This window comes from Lathyrus oleraceus, chromosome 7, assembly GCF_024323335.1.
Source record: "Lathyrus oleraceus cultivar Zhongwan6 chromosome 7, CAAS_Psat_ZW6_1.0, whole genome shotgun sequence".
Classification (NCBI taxonomy): Eukaryota; Viridiplantae; Streptophyta; class Magnoliopsida; order Fabales; family Fabaceae; genus Lathyrus; species Lathyrus oleraceus.
Genome location: NC_066585.1, coordinates 476,922,138 through 476,935,762, shown reverse-complemented (window position 1 = coordinate 476,935,762; position 13,625 = coordinate 476,922,138). Strand labels below are relative to the sequence as shown.

General features: G+C 35.4%; 1 protein-coding gene across 1 annotated transcript; it reads right to left on the bottom strand.

The window, feature by feature from the left end:
• Positions 1–419: 419 nt before the first annotated feature.
• Positions 420–893, bottom strand: LOC127100916 (isoflavonoid 7-O-beta-apiosyl-glucoside beta-glycosidase-like; the record flags this gene model as incomplete). The annotated part of the gene is made up of 2 exons (XM_051038225.1): positions 420–683; positions 778–893. Coding segments are annotated over 2 exons (312 nt in total), but the record flags the coding sequence as incomplete, so codon positions are not given.
• Positions 894–13,625: the final 12,732 nt, after the last annotated feature.

Here is a 13,625-nt window from a genome sequence, read left to right as displayed (position 1 = left end):
TCCCAATGAATCTGAACCGGAGCTCTAGATACCAATTGTTGGTGCAAAGGTAGAATATATGATGACTGGAAATATTCTTATTCAGAGAATGATGGCTACAAAAAGGATTGAAAGTTACAATGATTGACACCCTATTTATAAGCCTCTAACAAACTTAAATATGAATCAAATCTAATATTTAAATCTAATATCTAACAAACTTAAATATGAATCAAATCTAATATTTAAATCTAATATCTAACAAACTTAAATATGAATTAAATCTAATAATTAAATCTAATAGATTTTATATCCAACAGTGAGAATAAAATATAGTTAACTATTTCCATCTATTGTTTGGAAAATAAAAAATGTAATTACAGTATTAACATAGAATCAATGATTAATGATATATGTTTTATATATTACATATAATTTCAAATGTATACTTGTCTTATTCAAACAATGAAATAAATCTATAATGTTTATAAAGAAATTTGTAGCACTATTAAATGGAATCTATGTAAAGTTTGGTATCTGTTGTGAGAAAATTCTTGAACCAAGATGCTGAAAGCTTTTGATATCTTTTTAAATCATTTTTACAATCCACAAGTATCATTTCAAATCTCATGGTATAACCCTTATGCCATTCAAAATTGTCCAAGAAAGACCATGCAAAATATCCCTTTACATTTACACCAGCCCTGTATTTACATATTAAAAGAAAGAAAATAGTATAGTTATTTCATATAAGAATTGAAATTATTGACCTAAATTTATAAATAAAAAAATACTTACTTAATCGATTCTTTAAGATAAAAAAGATGACGATAATGATAATCAATTCTATAAATATCGAGAAGAGATTCCTCAAGTGATAACGTTGGATCGTCGTACTCATTTATACCTACAAATATTATGATAAAGTTAAATTATTATCCATATTTTCAATAAATAAAAATAAAATAAAATTTCATATAAGAACTTAATTATACATAATAATATATTTTTTTCATACCATTTTCAGTTATCTATACATTTTGTTTGTTACTTTGTTTAGTGTTAGGAGGCACTATATATACATTTTGTAACATGTTGAATGAATTAATGCCATATGATTTTTACCCTCTCAATTAATCTCTATTCTCTCTAAAACTTCATCTTCCCAAATCCTCCAATTTCACCAAAATTATCCATCACCTCCATTGATTCACATACAAGCTTTTGTGTTTGTTCCAACAATTATTACATGAGTGATATATTTAATGTAGTTTAACTATATTAAATTAAGTAGAAATAATTTAATTATTAAAATTATTTTGAATGCGCAAATTCAATATTATGTGAAAAAAAACGGAAATAAAATCTCACTAAAAAATACCACTTATACCAATTTGTAATTATTTCACTTTTAATAATTAAATTCTTATATTATGACTCTATCTGTTGTAGTGTTAACGTTAACATCAATTTATGTACGTCATGCAACATATTATGACTAAAAAGCATAAAATAGGTTATTTGCGGAAATCAACAACATATTTAAATTTATAGTATACTTGAAATTTTGTGGTGTTTTTATAAAAACCGTCAAAGTTTAATGCAGAAATATGAAAAAAATGAATGACTCAATTGAAGTTAGTGAAATAAATCATGTTATCGTCATCGTTGTACCCCCAGTGAGTCGGTCCATTTCCTTTCTTTTAAGATGTTAATACTCATTTACTATAACTAGTCATTTGTACTTTAGTTAATCATCATGATTATGCCATAATTCCATCTAAATTGTCTCCCAAAAGTTCTTTTGTGTCTCTAGATTATGGGATTTTTTTAGTGATTATGCCATGTCATTATCACCTTTTCACCAAAATTAAAAGTGCATGTTTTTCCACCGAGAAAAGTGATCTATAGCACATAGTGTCAACATGGCATTTCTGTAGTTTTATCTCTCACATTACCACACACCTCTTTTGGAATTATGCTTTACTAAAATATTACCCTACTTTAGGAAAATATTACCCTACATGTGCCCTTAAACCTCTCTTAACTATGACAAATTTTTCTTGATAAATTTTGGATCCTGTACGGTAGTCTGCCGTGCACGCCCTCAGAGACGCTTGTGGGGTAATAGTTGTTAAGAAGTGTGGTTGGGCCTAACTCAACCTACAAAACCGGTTGGTAGAGTAAGGACTGCCCCCACTTATAAACACATGTTCAGGCCATATATTGTCCGATGTGGGACTCCTAACACACCCCCTTATACCCAGGATTGGACATCTGAAGCGTGGAAATAAATGGTGGGTGGTCCACCGGATCTTAAAACGAGGCTAGGCTCTGATACCATGTTAAGAAGTGTGGTTGGGCCTAACTCAACCCTACAAAAACCGGTTGGTAGAGTAAGGACTACCCCCACTTATAAACACATGTTCAAGCCATATATTATCTGATGTGAAACTCTTAACAATAGTCATCCTATACTCCTCCTAAACAGACTGTGTTCCAGTAACATTTTTATCATTTTTATCTAACTGTGGAAGATGCTCAAAGCCTCTACAAAAATTTATATGAAGAATAGAATGTTACATAAAAGTAATGTATTGATTCTTTTTACTATGGCAATAAATTAATCCTTTGTTTTTTGAAAAGGACCAACAAACATATACGTCATGGTTTGTACAGGACAATTAAGGTAATCCCCCGTTGTTCTTTTCTTTAGCTTTCTAACTTATTGGAGAGACAGAGAGGTGGGTGTGGTGTGGGCGTGTGGGGTGTGAAAGGGAGTTACTCTAGTTGAAACTTGTATTCATGGGCCCCCTAAACAATTGAAATACTAATCCATCTTTGGGAATGTGATGGTTACCATCAACACTTAGTTTGGTATCTATCAATCATTTATGGGATAAGGAAAATAAGGTGGGAAAATAAAGATTACTTTTGCTATCTGAATGACTTTCCACCACTGTGCTTTATTAATTGACTTGAGGTTGCTCCTCTGTTCCAGCATCATTTGTTGTTGTATCTTCAAAATTAAAGATTGTCGGGTTTTATAGCGTTGCAAGAAAATTTAGCATATCCCGTTTCTGATTATGTTTGAGTTATATTTTGAATAACTCTAGCATGTGGATGTTTATCAACAAGGACAGATAACATTTTTTTTCCTTTTAAAATTGGAGAACGGAGAAAATATTATTGGAACACAATGCATGAACATTTGAGTTACTTCACAAATGTGATATTGTTCATTGATCTCTCTGGTTTCAGATTTTATCAATGAAAGTTGCAGCAGTTAATCCAATAATTGATTTCAACCTTGACAATTTATTGGCTACAGAAGTAAGTATTCCATCTGAAACATTTTAGTTAATTTAAGGAGCATATCGACACTTGTGCATTATTGATTAGTCCTGATATAGTTTTATTAGACTACTTCTGAAATTTTTCTAAGTTTCCATATTGATTAGAGATTATTCTTTTTTACTAGCCCTTCTATATATCATGCTTAAACACTGAGATGATGAACTTGAATATGAGGATATAGGGTTATGCTAACGAATGCTCTAAACACACTCTTTAAGGATTCTAAATTTAAAAAATATTATTTTAAAAAGTTGGTGATTTCAATTTCCAATGAATTGATTACACGCATTTCCAAAAAAAACTTACTTTTTTAAGTCTTTAAAGAGTTCCCGGGGATATAGAGATGGCTTAACAAGAATCAACAGTATGAAAGCATAAATGCCTGCACTTGTTCGTTTTACTTTCCTTCTGCTAACAAAACTTCGTTTTGGCTTGTAGGGAGTGTCTCTCATGGACAGTAACTTCCCTACCGCAGTTGCACCCGTCGTATGGCCAGAAATCCCACACAATGGAAACAGACAGCAATTTCAGCAACCATGGCAATCTGCACTTGTTCGTTTTACTTTTCAGGTATATAATATGTTGACACCACCTTTTAACACCAAAATTTAACATTATTTATAAATATTTATATGAATGAACATTGTTTTGTTTTACTAACTTTCTTAATAGATAGGTCGGTTATCCTATTTCATGACAAATATAATGTAACTCCCCCTTTAGAGTGGGAAGTAACTTCCACATAATATTAGCCGTATCTTTTTTTTATAAGAATAAAAAACCAACATTTTTATAAATCTCATATTTTTTATTTTATCATCTAACTTCCTTCAATAACTACCATATTTGATTTACACTTTCAAGTTGTGTCATAAAATGACCCTTATTAACATTACAACTATTGATTCTTCTCGATCTTCATTTTTCTCCAAAAATGATGTGAGACAAAGAGAAATTGAATGATATATTATCATAGAAATGGTAATACTTCTCTGTCAATGTTTAGTGAGATTTCATTTCCATTTTTTTTCACATAATATTGAATTTGCGCATTCAAAATGATTTTAATAATTAAATTATTTCTACTTAATCTAATACAGTTAAAATACATTAAATATATCACTCATGTAATAATTATGTAATATATTATTGTATTACCCTTTATTTAAAATACGTTAAAATAAGTGTTGCAGTGAATAAGATGAGTTTATTATTCAAGTTATGAAAATATATTAAAATAAGCATTACACTTTGTACTTAATAAACTTTATTATTTTAACATGTAACTTCTTGGTCACAGAAACAAAATAAATTTTACTATTCCCTCTTTATAATTAAGTTTTGAAACCATTATGAAGCATTATATTGTAATATCGAATATTATATATATATATATATATATATATATATATATATATATATATATATATATATATATGATATTCTCTGTTTCTTTTTAAATGATTTTATCAATTCAATATTTCTCCCACTGTTAAATATGATTAATATGGTATCTCTCGAGTTAATGAAAAGTATGGTATCTCTCGAGTTAATGAAAATTGTCAGGTTGAAATAATAATACAATATGTATTTTTTTTATTTTTTTCTTCTTCATCTCTACTCTAATATTTTACTATATATTGTTTTCTTCTTTATCTCTACTCTAATCTTTTACTATAAATCATCTTCTTCATACATATCTTATTGATTTTTTAAAATATTTTTCAAGTTGTGTCAAAGTAAGGTTGCTACAGAGACTTTTAAGGTTGCTAGAGAGTAAAATAATAAAATTATTGATTATAACTATACTTATTTTACGATGATTGCAAGATTTTGAAGTCAAAATGGAATGCAAAACAAATATGAAAGAGCATATCACAAAGTTGATTATACAAATATTTTGAAGTTATATTCGTTTGTATTTTGTTACTTACCCTTTCTTATTTTTGTTAGTGGTGTGGGGTGTTTCTATATGTATCTTAAATGATCAATGAATGCAACAAATTCTAGTCATATTATATTGTTCATGTGTCTACAAAATATGCACTTATACTTGTCAATGAGTTTAAGTTATTACTTGCATGTCAGCCACGTGTGAAAGAAGCATTTATATCTGTTACTACCTAGGTATTTATAAATACAAAACATAATTATAAAAAACCTCAAGCACAATTTGTGCAGAAATGTGCATAAAAAATGTCAATGATTGAATCTCAAATGTTTGAACGTTGACAGACTAAATGTAAATTCTAACAACAATAAGCTTTGGATGAAAATAATAAACAAAAAGCATGACAAAAGTCATTAAAGTAAAAATGATTTAATTAAAAATACTTGAAGAATTTAAATAGTGGATGTTTAATCATACATTATCTCACAAAATATTTCTCTTTGTTATTTAGGTACTTTAGTTCTATAGATAATATGTGAAATTTGCCACCCTGGTCCTAAAAATGAGATCGACTGTATATATTAATACAATAGTAACCGTCGACAACAGTTTTTTCCACATGAATTGACATGTATTCCATTATGTGTGCTTCAGCGCTCTAACTTGCTTCCATGCGTCTTCAACGTTCAAAACTGCTAAAACTACTACAAACCGCTCATTGTGTTGATAACTTCTCTTGAACCTCTTGATATTGTGATATATTAAAATGTTTGTGTAATTTAAATATTAGATGTCAAACAAATTTTTAATTCTTTAAATAGATCATAAAAGGGTTTTAAATACGATAATCAATTTTAACTTCCATCTATATAAATTTAAAAAAAAAAATTAGAATAATTGCTATATTATAACTTGTATTGAATGGTCATATGTATGGCAGCTTTTTTTTACATTTGCCGTTGCTTTAATTAAAAAATCATTTTGTATTTGAGCGAGAAAGAAACTGATATTAAGTCAAAAGCCTCAGTATTATTAATCTCAAATATCAATACACAATCAAAATGAAGTGAAAAGAACGGAAAACAATTATATTTTTTAAAAACCTATTTAAGATTCAATTTAAATGTGAAAAATATTCTAGAGATTAATTATAATGTGAACGTGTATAAGAACTAAAAAGATTTATTAATCCATCCTCTTATAGTTAAAAGAAAACAAATTGTCAATATATAAATTTTATTTTTTTATACAGTATATATAAATTATACATTTAAAACTATATAATATGAACGTGAATGACAAAAGAAAAAATACAAAAAAATGTATGTAAAGATCTATAACAAACAATAACATTAATTAACCATATGAGAGGGGGGAAATCATTGAATCTCGTATAAAAAAAGAATTAATGGTATATAATAGAAAAAAAGATAAGGGATATGATAGACACAAACATCCACTACTTTGAATTCGTTTCTATTGAACTGCAAGATTAATGATGAATCAGAAAAATATGAAGTTGAATGATTAGAGAAAAAATAAAAAATATATGAGTTGTGGTCTTTCTATAGATCTTTGATCGTCATCCTTTATTTTCTGCCAACGATAACACAACACATCAAAACATCAATCAACAAAACACAACCACAACTACCACATAATTAAATTATGAAAAAATAATTTAAATAAAATTGGGGCGTTACAACTCTCCCTCACTTGGAACATTTTCGTCCTCGAAAATTACCTGAGGTGAACAACTCTAGATACGACTCTCACATCCTGCTTTCCAACTCCCAAGTCATGTTTCCTCCGGCAGCGCCTCCCCACACTACCTTCATGAGAGGTGTCATACCCCAAAATTTGCCCATTAATATTTCAAGACATTTTTTCAGGGCACTCCGACTCATTTTTATGACACTGATCTCAAAGGAACAAAGGCCCAGCTCACGAATGGCCCAATCCAGAAAATGGCCCAAACTGGCCTGTTCGCTACGCGTTCGCTACACGCTCGCCTAGCGAACGTTCGCTACACGTTCGCTACACGCTCGCCTAGCGAAGCTGACAGACAACAGAAAATTTCGGGCTTCATTCTGAGCCCATTAGGTCATGAAAAAGAGCATTATAAATACCAGCACTTCAGTAATGAAAAGGGGAGAACGAAAAAGGACGAAAGGAGAACCCTAGCAAGCAAACCCTCGCGCTCACAGACGGAAAACCCTGGAGGCTAACCCTGAGAATTCCGAGAAACCCTGAAGGAAAAGCCGGCGGCAGCGAGGTCACTTCCGCTCAATTCGATCCGGTCGGCCAATTCAAGGTTACAATTGCTATTACTACCTTATGTTCTTAATTTGCATATGGCATTATGATTAAATTTATGAAAATATCTTAAGTTTGTCATGTGAATTGTAGTGTGCACTTGAATACCTTAAATGATTAACCATATAATTGCTGTAATGAAAGCCATAAGGCATAAAATTGGTTGAAATTGTACTGATATCAAAACCAGAATCTGCAGTCGCTCGCTAGCACGTCGCTAAGCGAGCATGAAGCGAGTATTCGCTAAGCCTTCGCTAGGCGAGGCAGGCGCGAACCTGACAGTAGCCGACTTTTTTATTCTGATTTTTCACTCATGTTTTATCATAGCCAGGCATTGTTTATCTGATCATATTATTGTTGTGATTTCTTTTGCGGTGTAATCCTCGATTGCACCCTGATTTGGTATTCTAACCCGTTTGCTGAATGTTGCAAAGGTTCACACACCCCAGGAAAAGATTGTTGTTTAGGTCTTCCACTTTATTTGTGGGATACCCTTGTGAAGAGCTGCCCTAAATTGCTTAATTAATTTTAATGTATTATTTTTAATGTATTGATTTTAATGTGGAGATTCACCCTAATTACCTAATTAACTTTAAAACATGGCCTCTAAATATGTGATCTTGGACCTCTCTTTTGCCCTACGGTATTACGGTATAACGGTCATGTCCCGCGAATGTAGGGATACACTTAGCAACGGCCCTTCGGTTAAATCATCATAAAATAAATCATGGTCCCTCGGATGTTGCCTTCGAAAATACGATTTTGTCCCTCGATGACCCTTCGGTGTAGCCTACGGTTAAATGATGATCGTCCCTTCGAATGCTAAGGTATCCTTACAACTGTTGCCTTCAATGACCTCTCGATGACCCTACAATGACCCTTTTATATCCAAAGGATAAAACTACTTACTTCTCAATAGTAAGGACAGTTTTACCCTCATAAGGATAGGAAATGCCCATAACGACCTTAGGAAGGTATAACTCTCAATTACTGGATCATAACCTAAAACATTTTCCACCCCTCACACTTTGCAAGTCCTAGAAAATCACCACTTGGTATACATTCATACTAGAATCATTACCAAGTTATATTTTTCTAAACTGTTTTTCAAAATCAAACGAGATAAATACTTTGTATACATTCATACGAGAATCATTACAAAGTTAAACTCTCTTTTCGAAACATTTTTAAACAATTCACCAACACTTTTCAGACAAAAAGATAAGTGATCCAGCAATTAAGAGCCCATGGATAACCATGGATACAAAGGGTGCTAATACCTTCCCTTTGTATAATGTACCTCCCGAACCCAAAATCTATTGAGGTCTTTCCTGTTCTTTTCCACCTTTTCTTATTGGATAAAAGAAAAGTCGGTGGCGACTCTTGCTATCCGCGACATTGCGATAAAAAGCAAAACATACCAAGTCAGTTCACCGTACGACAGAACTGGCAACTCTGCTGGGGACTATTACAAGAGAGGTTACCTTAAAAAACAAGATCACTTATTTAAAATTGTCTGATTTACTTTTAAGGGATTGCTTGGGTATTTTTGAGTGAAAGATCCTACACCCGGATCTAGTGTACCTTAGGTAAGTAGCAATAGATCATCGCGACTATCCGGCGTATACTGGAATGGTTAAAATGATGGCTACGGTTAATGTGACACTTTGGATGTCCTGATGTTCCTCATGTTTACTTGAGGAAAAATTTGGCATCTGCGTGGTGTCATTAAAGAATTAACCAGACTTTTAGAACCCTAATTGACTCATCCTGGCCATTAGAAAGTAGTGAGATAACTGACTTCGGTTCCGACTGGGGTTGGTTGAGACTCGATACTACACTCCTTGAGATTGGACTTTAGGGAAGCTTCGGTCAACCACTTGGTGTTGCACTGAAGTGGACTTGAGGGAAGGTCAATGATTGGAGATCCTTTTAGAACCCGGTTACTATTCTAGGACAGGTTGAACCAACTAAACTTCAGTGGGGAGGGTACTTACCTATGGAACTCATGCAAGCCTTAAAACCTAGGAATGATGGTTGTGTGACTTGCTTGCGCTTGTTATTTATTTAACCTCATAACATCATAACATCATAACATCATGACATCATAACATTGTACTAACCATTTCAAGGACTTAGGGATTTAACTTTGCTCTGTTTTGTAAAGCTATGGCTCCCAGGAAGACCATCCGGATTAATCTTGTAGAAATCTCTCCTCAACTCAAGAACTTAGTGTCAGAACTTTCCGATCATGCCCAGTTCATCAAGAAACACGGTTCTCTCCTCAATTTGGTTACCACTGGTTTCAAAGAAGATATGATGAGAGTTTTATTCCAGTTCTTCGACCCTAAACATCATTGCTTCACATTCCCAGATTATCAGTTGGTACCTACACTGGAAGAATTCTCCAGACTGCTTGGGATACCTATCCTTGATCAAATACCTTTCAGTGGTTTAGAAAAGGTTCCGAAGGCTGAAGAAGTTGCCGCAGCTTTACACATGACGAAGTCCGACATTGAAGCTAATTGGGTAACAAGGAGTGGAGTTAAGGGTTTACTTGCCAAATTCCTGACAAATAAGGCCCGAGAATTCTTAAAAGTTATGAATGTCCGTGCTTTCGAAGACATCCTGGCATTGCTAATCTATGGCTTGGTGTTATTCCCTAATCCAGACCAATTCATAGACATGAATGCTATTAAGATATTTCTCACTCATAACCCTGTACCTACCTTGCTGGGAGACATTTTGCATTCCCTCCACACTCGTACCATGAAGAAGCAAGGGACTCTCATGTGCTGCATACCTTTGTTGTCTAGGTGGTTTATTTCGCACCTTCCTCAATCAGTCTTGAAGAACGAGCAGAATTTGAAATGGTCTCAAAGGATAATGTCGCTCTCCCACCCAGACATCTGTTGGTGTCCTCAGTTCAAGGAAAATGTTACCATCATTGACCGTTGTGGCGAGTTCCCTAATGTACCACTCCTAGGAATAAGAGAAGGTATTACTTATAATCCTGCTTTAGCTCTGCGACAGTTTGGTTGTGCTCGAAGAGATGGTCCACATGAAATGATCATCGAAGGCATTGTGTTCGACTATGACAACGATTCCCAAGGCCTCCGTCAAAGATTTGTACGAGCTTGGGGCATGGTGAAGAGAGGTACGTTAGGACAAAAAAAATTTATTCCTATGGAACCTTATCTCAGATGGGTACGCGCCAGAGCTCGTGAACTTGTCATGCCATATCTTGCAATCGGACCTCAGATTGTCGAACCTGAAGCTGAAGGAGGTGCTCCTCAGATCATTCCTTATCCAGATATGCCTACCAATGTTGAGGAACTAAAGAGATCCTGGATCCAGTTGAGAGAAGAAAGGGATACTTTCGAGACTCAGTTCGTCGCAGAAAGGAAGAAAGTGTTAGAACTTACCAGTCAGCTTAATGAGGAACGAAGACTCAATGCGTATCTTCGCCCAAAAAGAAGTCGCCCCTGGGAGACTTGAGCTTTCATTGTATTTTTATTATTATTCCTTTTGTAATGAACATTGATCAAAGAAATTAGCAATAAACATTTCTCTCTCGTTGGTGATTTACGCAAAGTTAAATTCCAAAAGTCCTTGAAAACATTTCATGCATTGTATAACATAACATAACACTGCATAACAGGTATTTTACAAGTTCAATGTTCTCACAATTCGATTACAAACAGAAAAATGGATCTCGAACAAACTGTCAAAGATCTCCAGACTCAGAATGCTCAATTCAAGGAGATGATGCTAAGCTTATCCAAGGGGCAGGAGGAACTGAAGGCTCTTTTGCTCGAAAAGAAGAAAGACAAGAAAGCTGTGAGTTTCATTAACCCGGGAAGAAGGCGTAAAGGACAGGCCACAGGAGTCAAGTTTGGAATCCCGAATGGTCCAGAAGAGGGGGCGGAGAATGATTCAGAGGAAGAGAATGCTGATTTCTCCAACCCTGAGGATGACGATGAAGATTATGAAAATGAACAGTACTCTCCAAGAGATGATAAGTACAAGTTGCTGGAAGAACGTATGCTAGCTATGGAGGGTCAGAAGGCGCCCGGTCTGGATTTCGAAAGTTTGGGTCTGGTCTCCGATGTGACCATTCCTCGCAAATTCAAAATCCCCACTTTCACTAAGTACGATGGTGCGTCTTGTCCTCAGATGCATCTGAGAGCTTATGTGAGAAAGATTCAGCCGCATACCACTGACAGGAAGCTATGGATCCATTTCTTCCAAGAGAGCCTGGCTGGCACACAGTTGGAATGGTATTATCAGCTCGAGAGCTCTGACATCCGCACCTGGACTGATTTAGCAACAACTTTCTATAAACAGTACCAGTATAACTCTGAACTAGCACCTACCCGGCTACAGTTGCAGAATATGACTATGGGATCTAAAGAAAGCTTTAAAGAATATGCTCAAAAGTGGAGAGATTTGGCTGGCAGAGTCAAACCCCCTATGACTGACAGAGAATTGGTGGACATGTTCATGGGCACACTGACCGGCCCATTCTACAGCCATCTACTGGGAAGTTCTTCATCAGGTTTCACTGAACTTATATTAACAGGTGAACGTGTTGAAAGCGGCATCCGAAGTGGAAAGATACAGGCGGCTACCTCTGCAAGCACCAAAAGGTCCTATCAGGGGAGGAACGAATCAAATGCTGTGTACGGTCAAAAGGGTCGTAACAAGAAAAACCGTGACCACGACATTGGAGCAGTTACGATTGCAGCACCACCATCTCAAAACTTCCAGCCCAAACAAGACAGGCCAAGAAGGCAGTTTACCAGGATCAATATGACCTTGGCACAGGCACTGCAGGGAATGCTAAAGGCAAATTTGATCACCCTCAGAGATCCTCCTACGAATCCCAACACTACCTCTTCTCGTTATAACCCTAATGCCAGGTGTGCATATCACTCCGATAGCCCCGGGCATGATACAAACGATTGCTGGTCATTGAAGAATAAGATTCAGGATATGATCGAAGCTGGAGAAATTGAGTTTGAGCCTCCGGAGACCCCTAATGTCATCACTGCCCCTATGCCTAATCATGACAAGACGGTTAATGCCGTGGATGATGACGGTCACGTTTCCAATGTGGCGGACTTAACATCTCCTCTCCCGATCATAAAGAGGAATTTATTGCAAGCTGGTTTATTTCCAGGTTGTGCTGAAGATTGCAATCTCTGCATACTCCGGCCCGAGGACTGTTTGAAATTGAAGAATGGTATTCAACGGCTGATGGACGATCGTACAGTTCTCTTCGAAAGGATTCCTAAGGCGGAAAACCCTATTAAAGAAATATATGTGATTGCTAGGTCCAAAGTTCCAGTGAAGATTACCGCTACCAGGGCGCCTGTGAAGATTACTGCTGAGCCCAGGGTTGCTCCCCTAATCATCACTGCACCTGGCCCGATCCCGTATTCCTCAAGCAAAGCTATTCCGTGGAATTATGGCGGTGATGTTTACGCCCATGGCGTGAAGCAAGTGGATAATGCTGCTAATACTAGTGGCATTGTTGGGACTAGTAAAATTACTCGAAGCGGAAGGATCTTCTCTCCAGAAATCTCACCTCCTGTCCTTGAAACTCGAGGAAAGGAACCAGTCAATCCTTCTCAGTCAGAGACACCGGTCGAAGTTACTCCCGAAGATGTTGCCAAACAAGAAATGGAAGAAGTGCTGAAAATCATCCGCAAGAGTGATTTCGATGTGGTAGAACAGTTGGGCCATACCCCGTCTAAGATCTCGATGTTATCCTTGCTGTTATCTTCTGAATCTCATGCCAATGCATTGATAAAATTCTTGAAGACTGCTCATGTGCCTCAGGAAACATCTGTCGATCAGTTCGAAAATTATGTTGCTCACTTGGCTGTTGACAATGGCCTAGGCTTTTCCGATGCTGATCTGACACCAGCAGGAAAGAATCACAATAAAGCCCTGCATATCTCCATTGAGTGTAGGGGAATCACTTTGTCTCATGTGTTGATCGATAATGGCTCTTCCTTGAATGTGCTGCCGACAGCTGTGCTGGATAAGCTGGATTGTAAAAGCATTGAACTAAAAC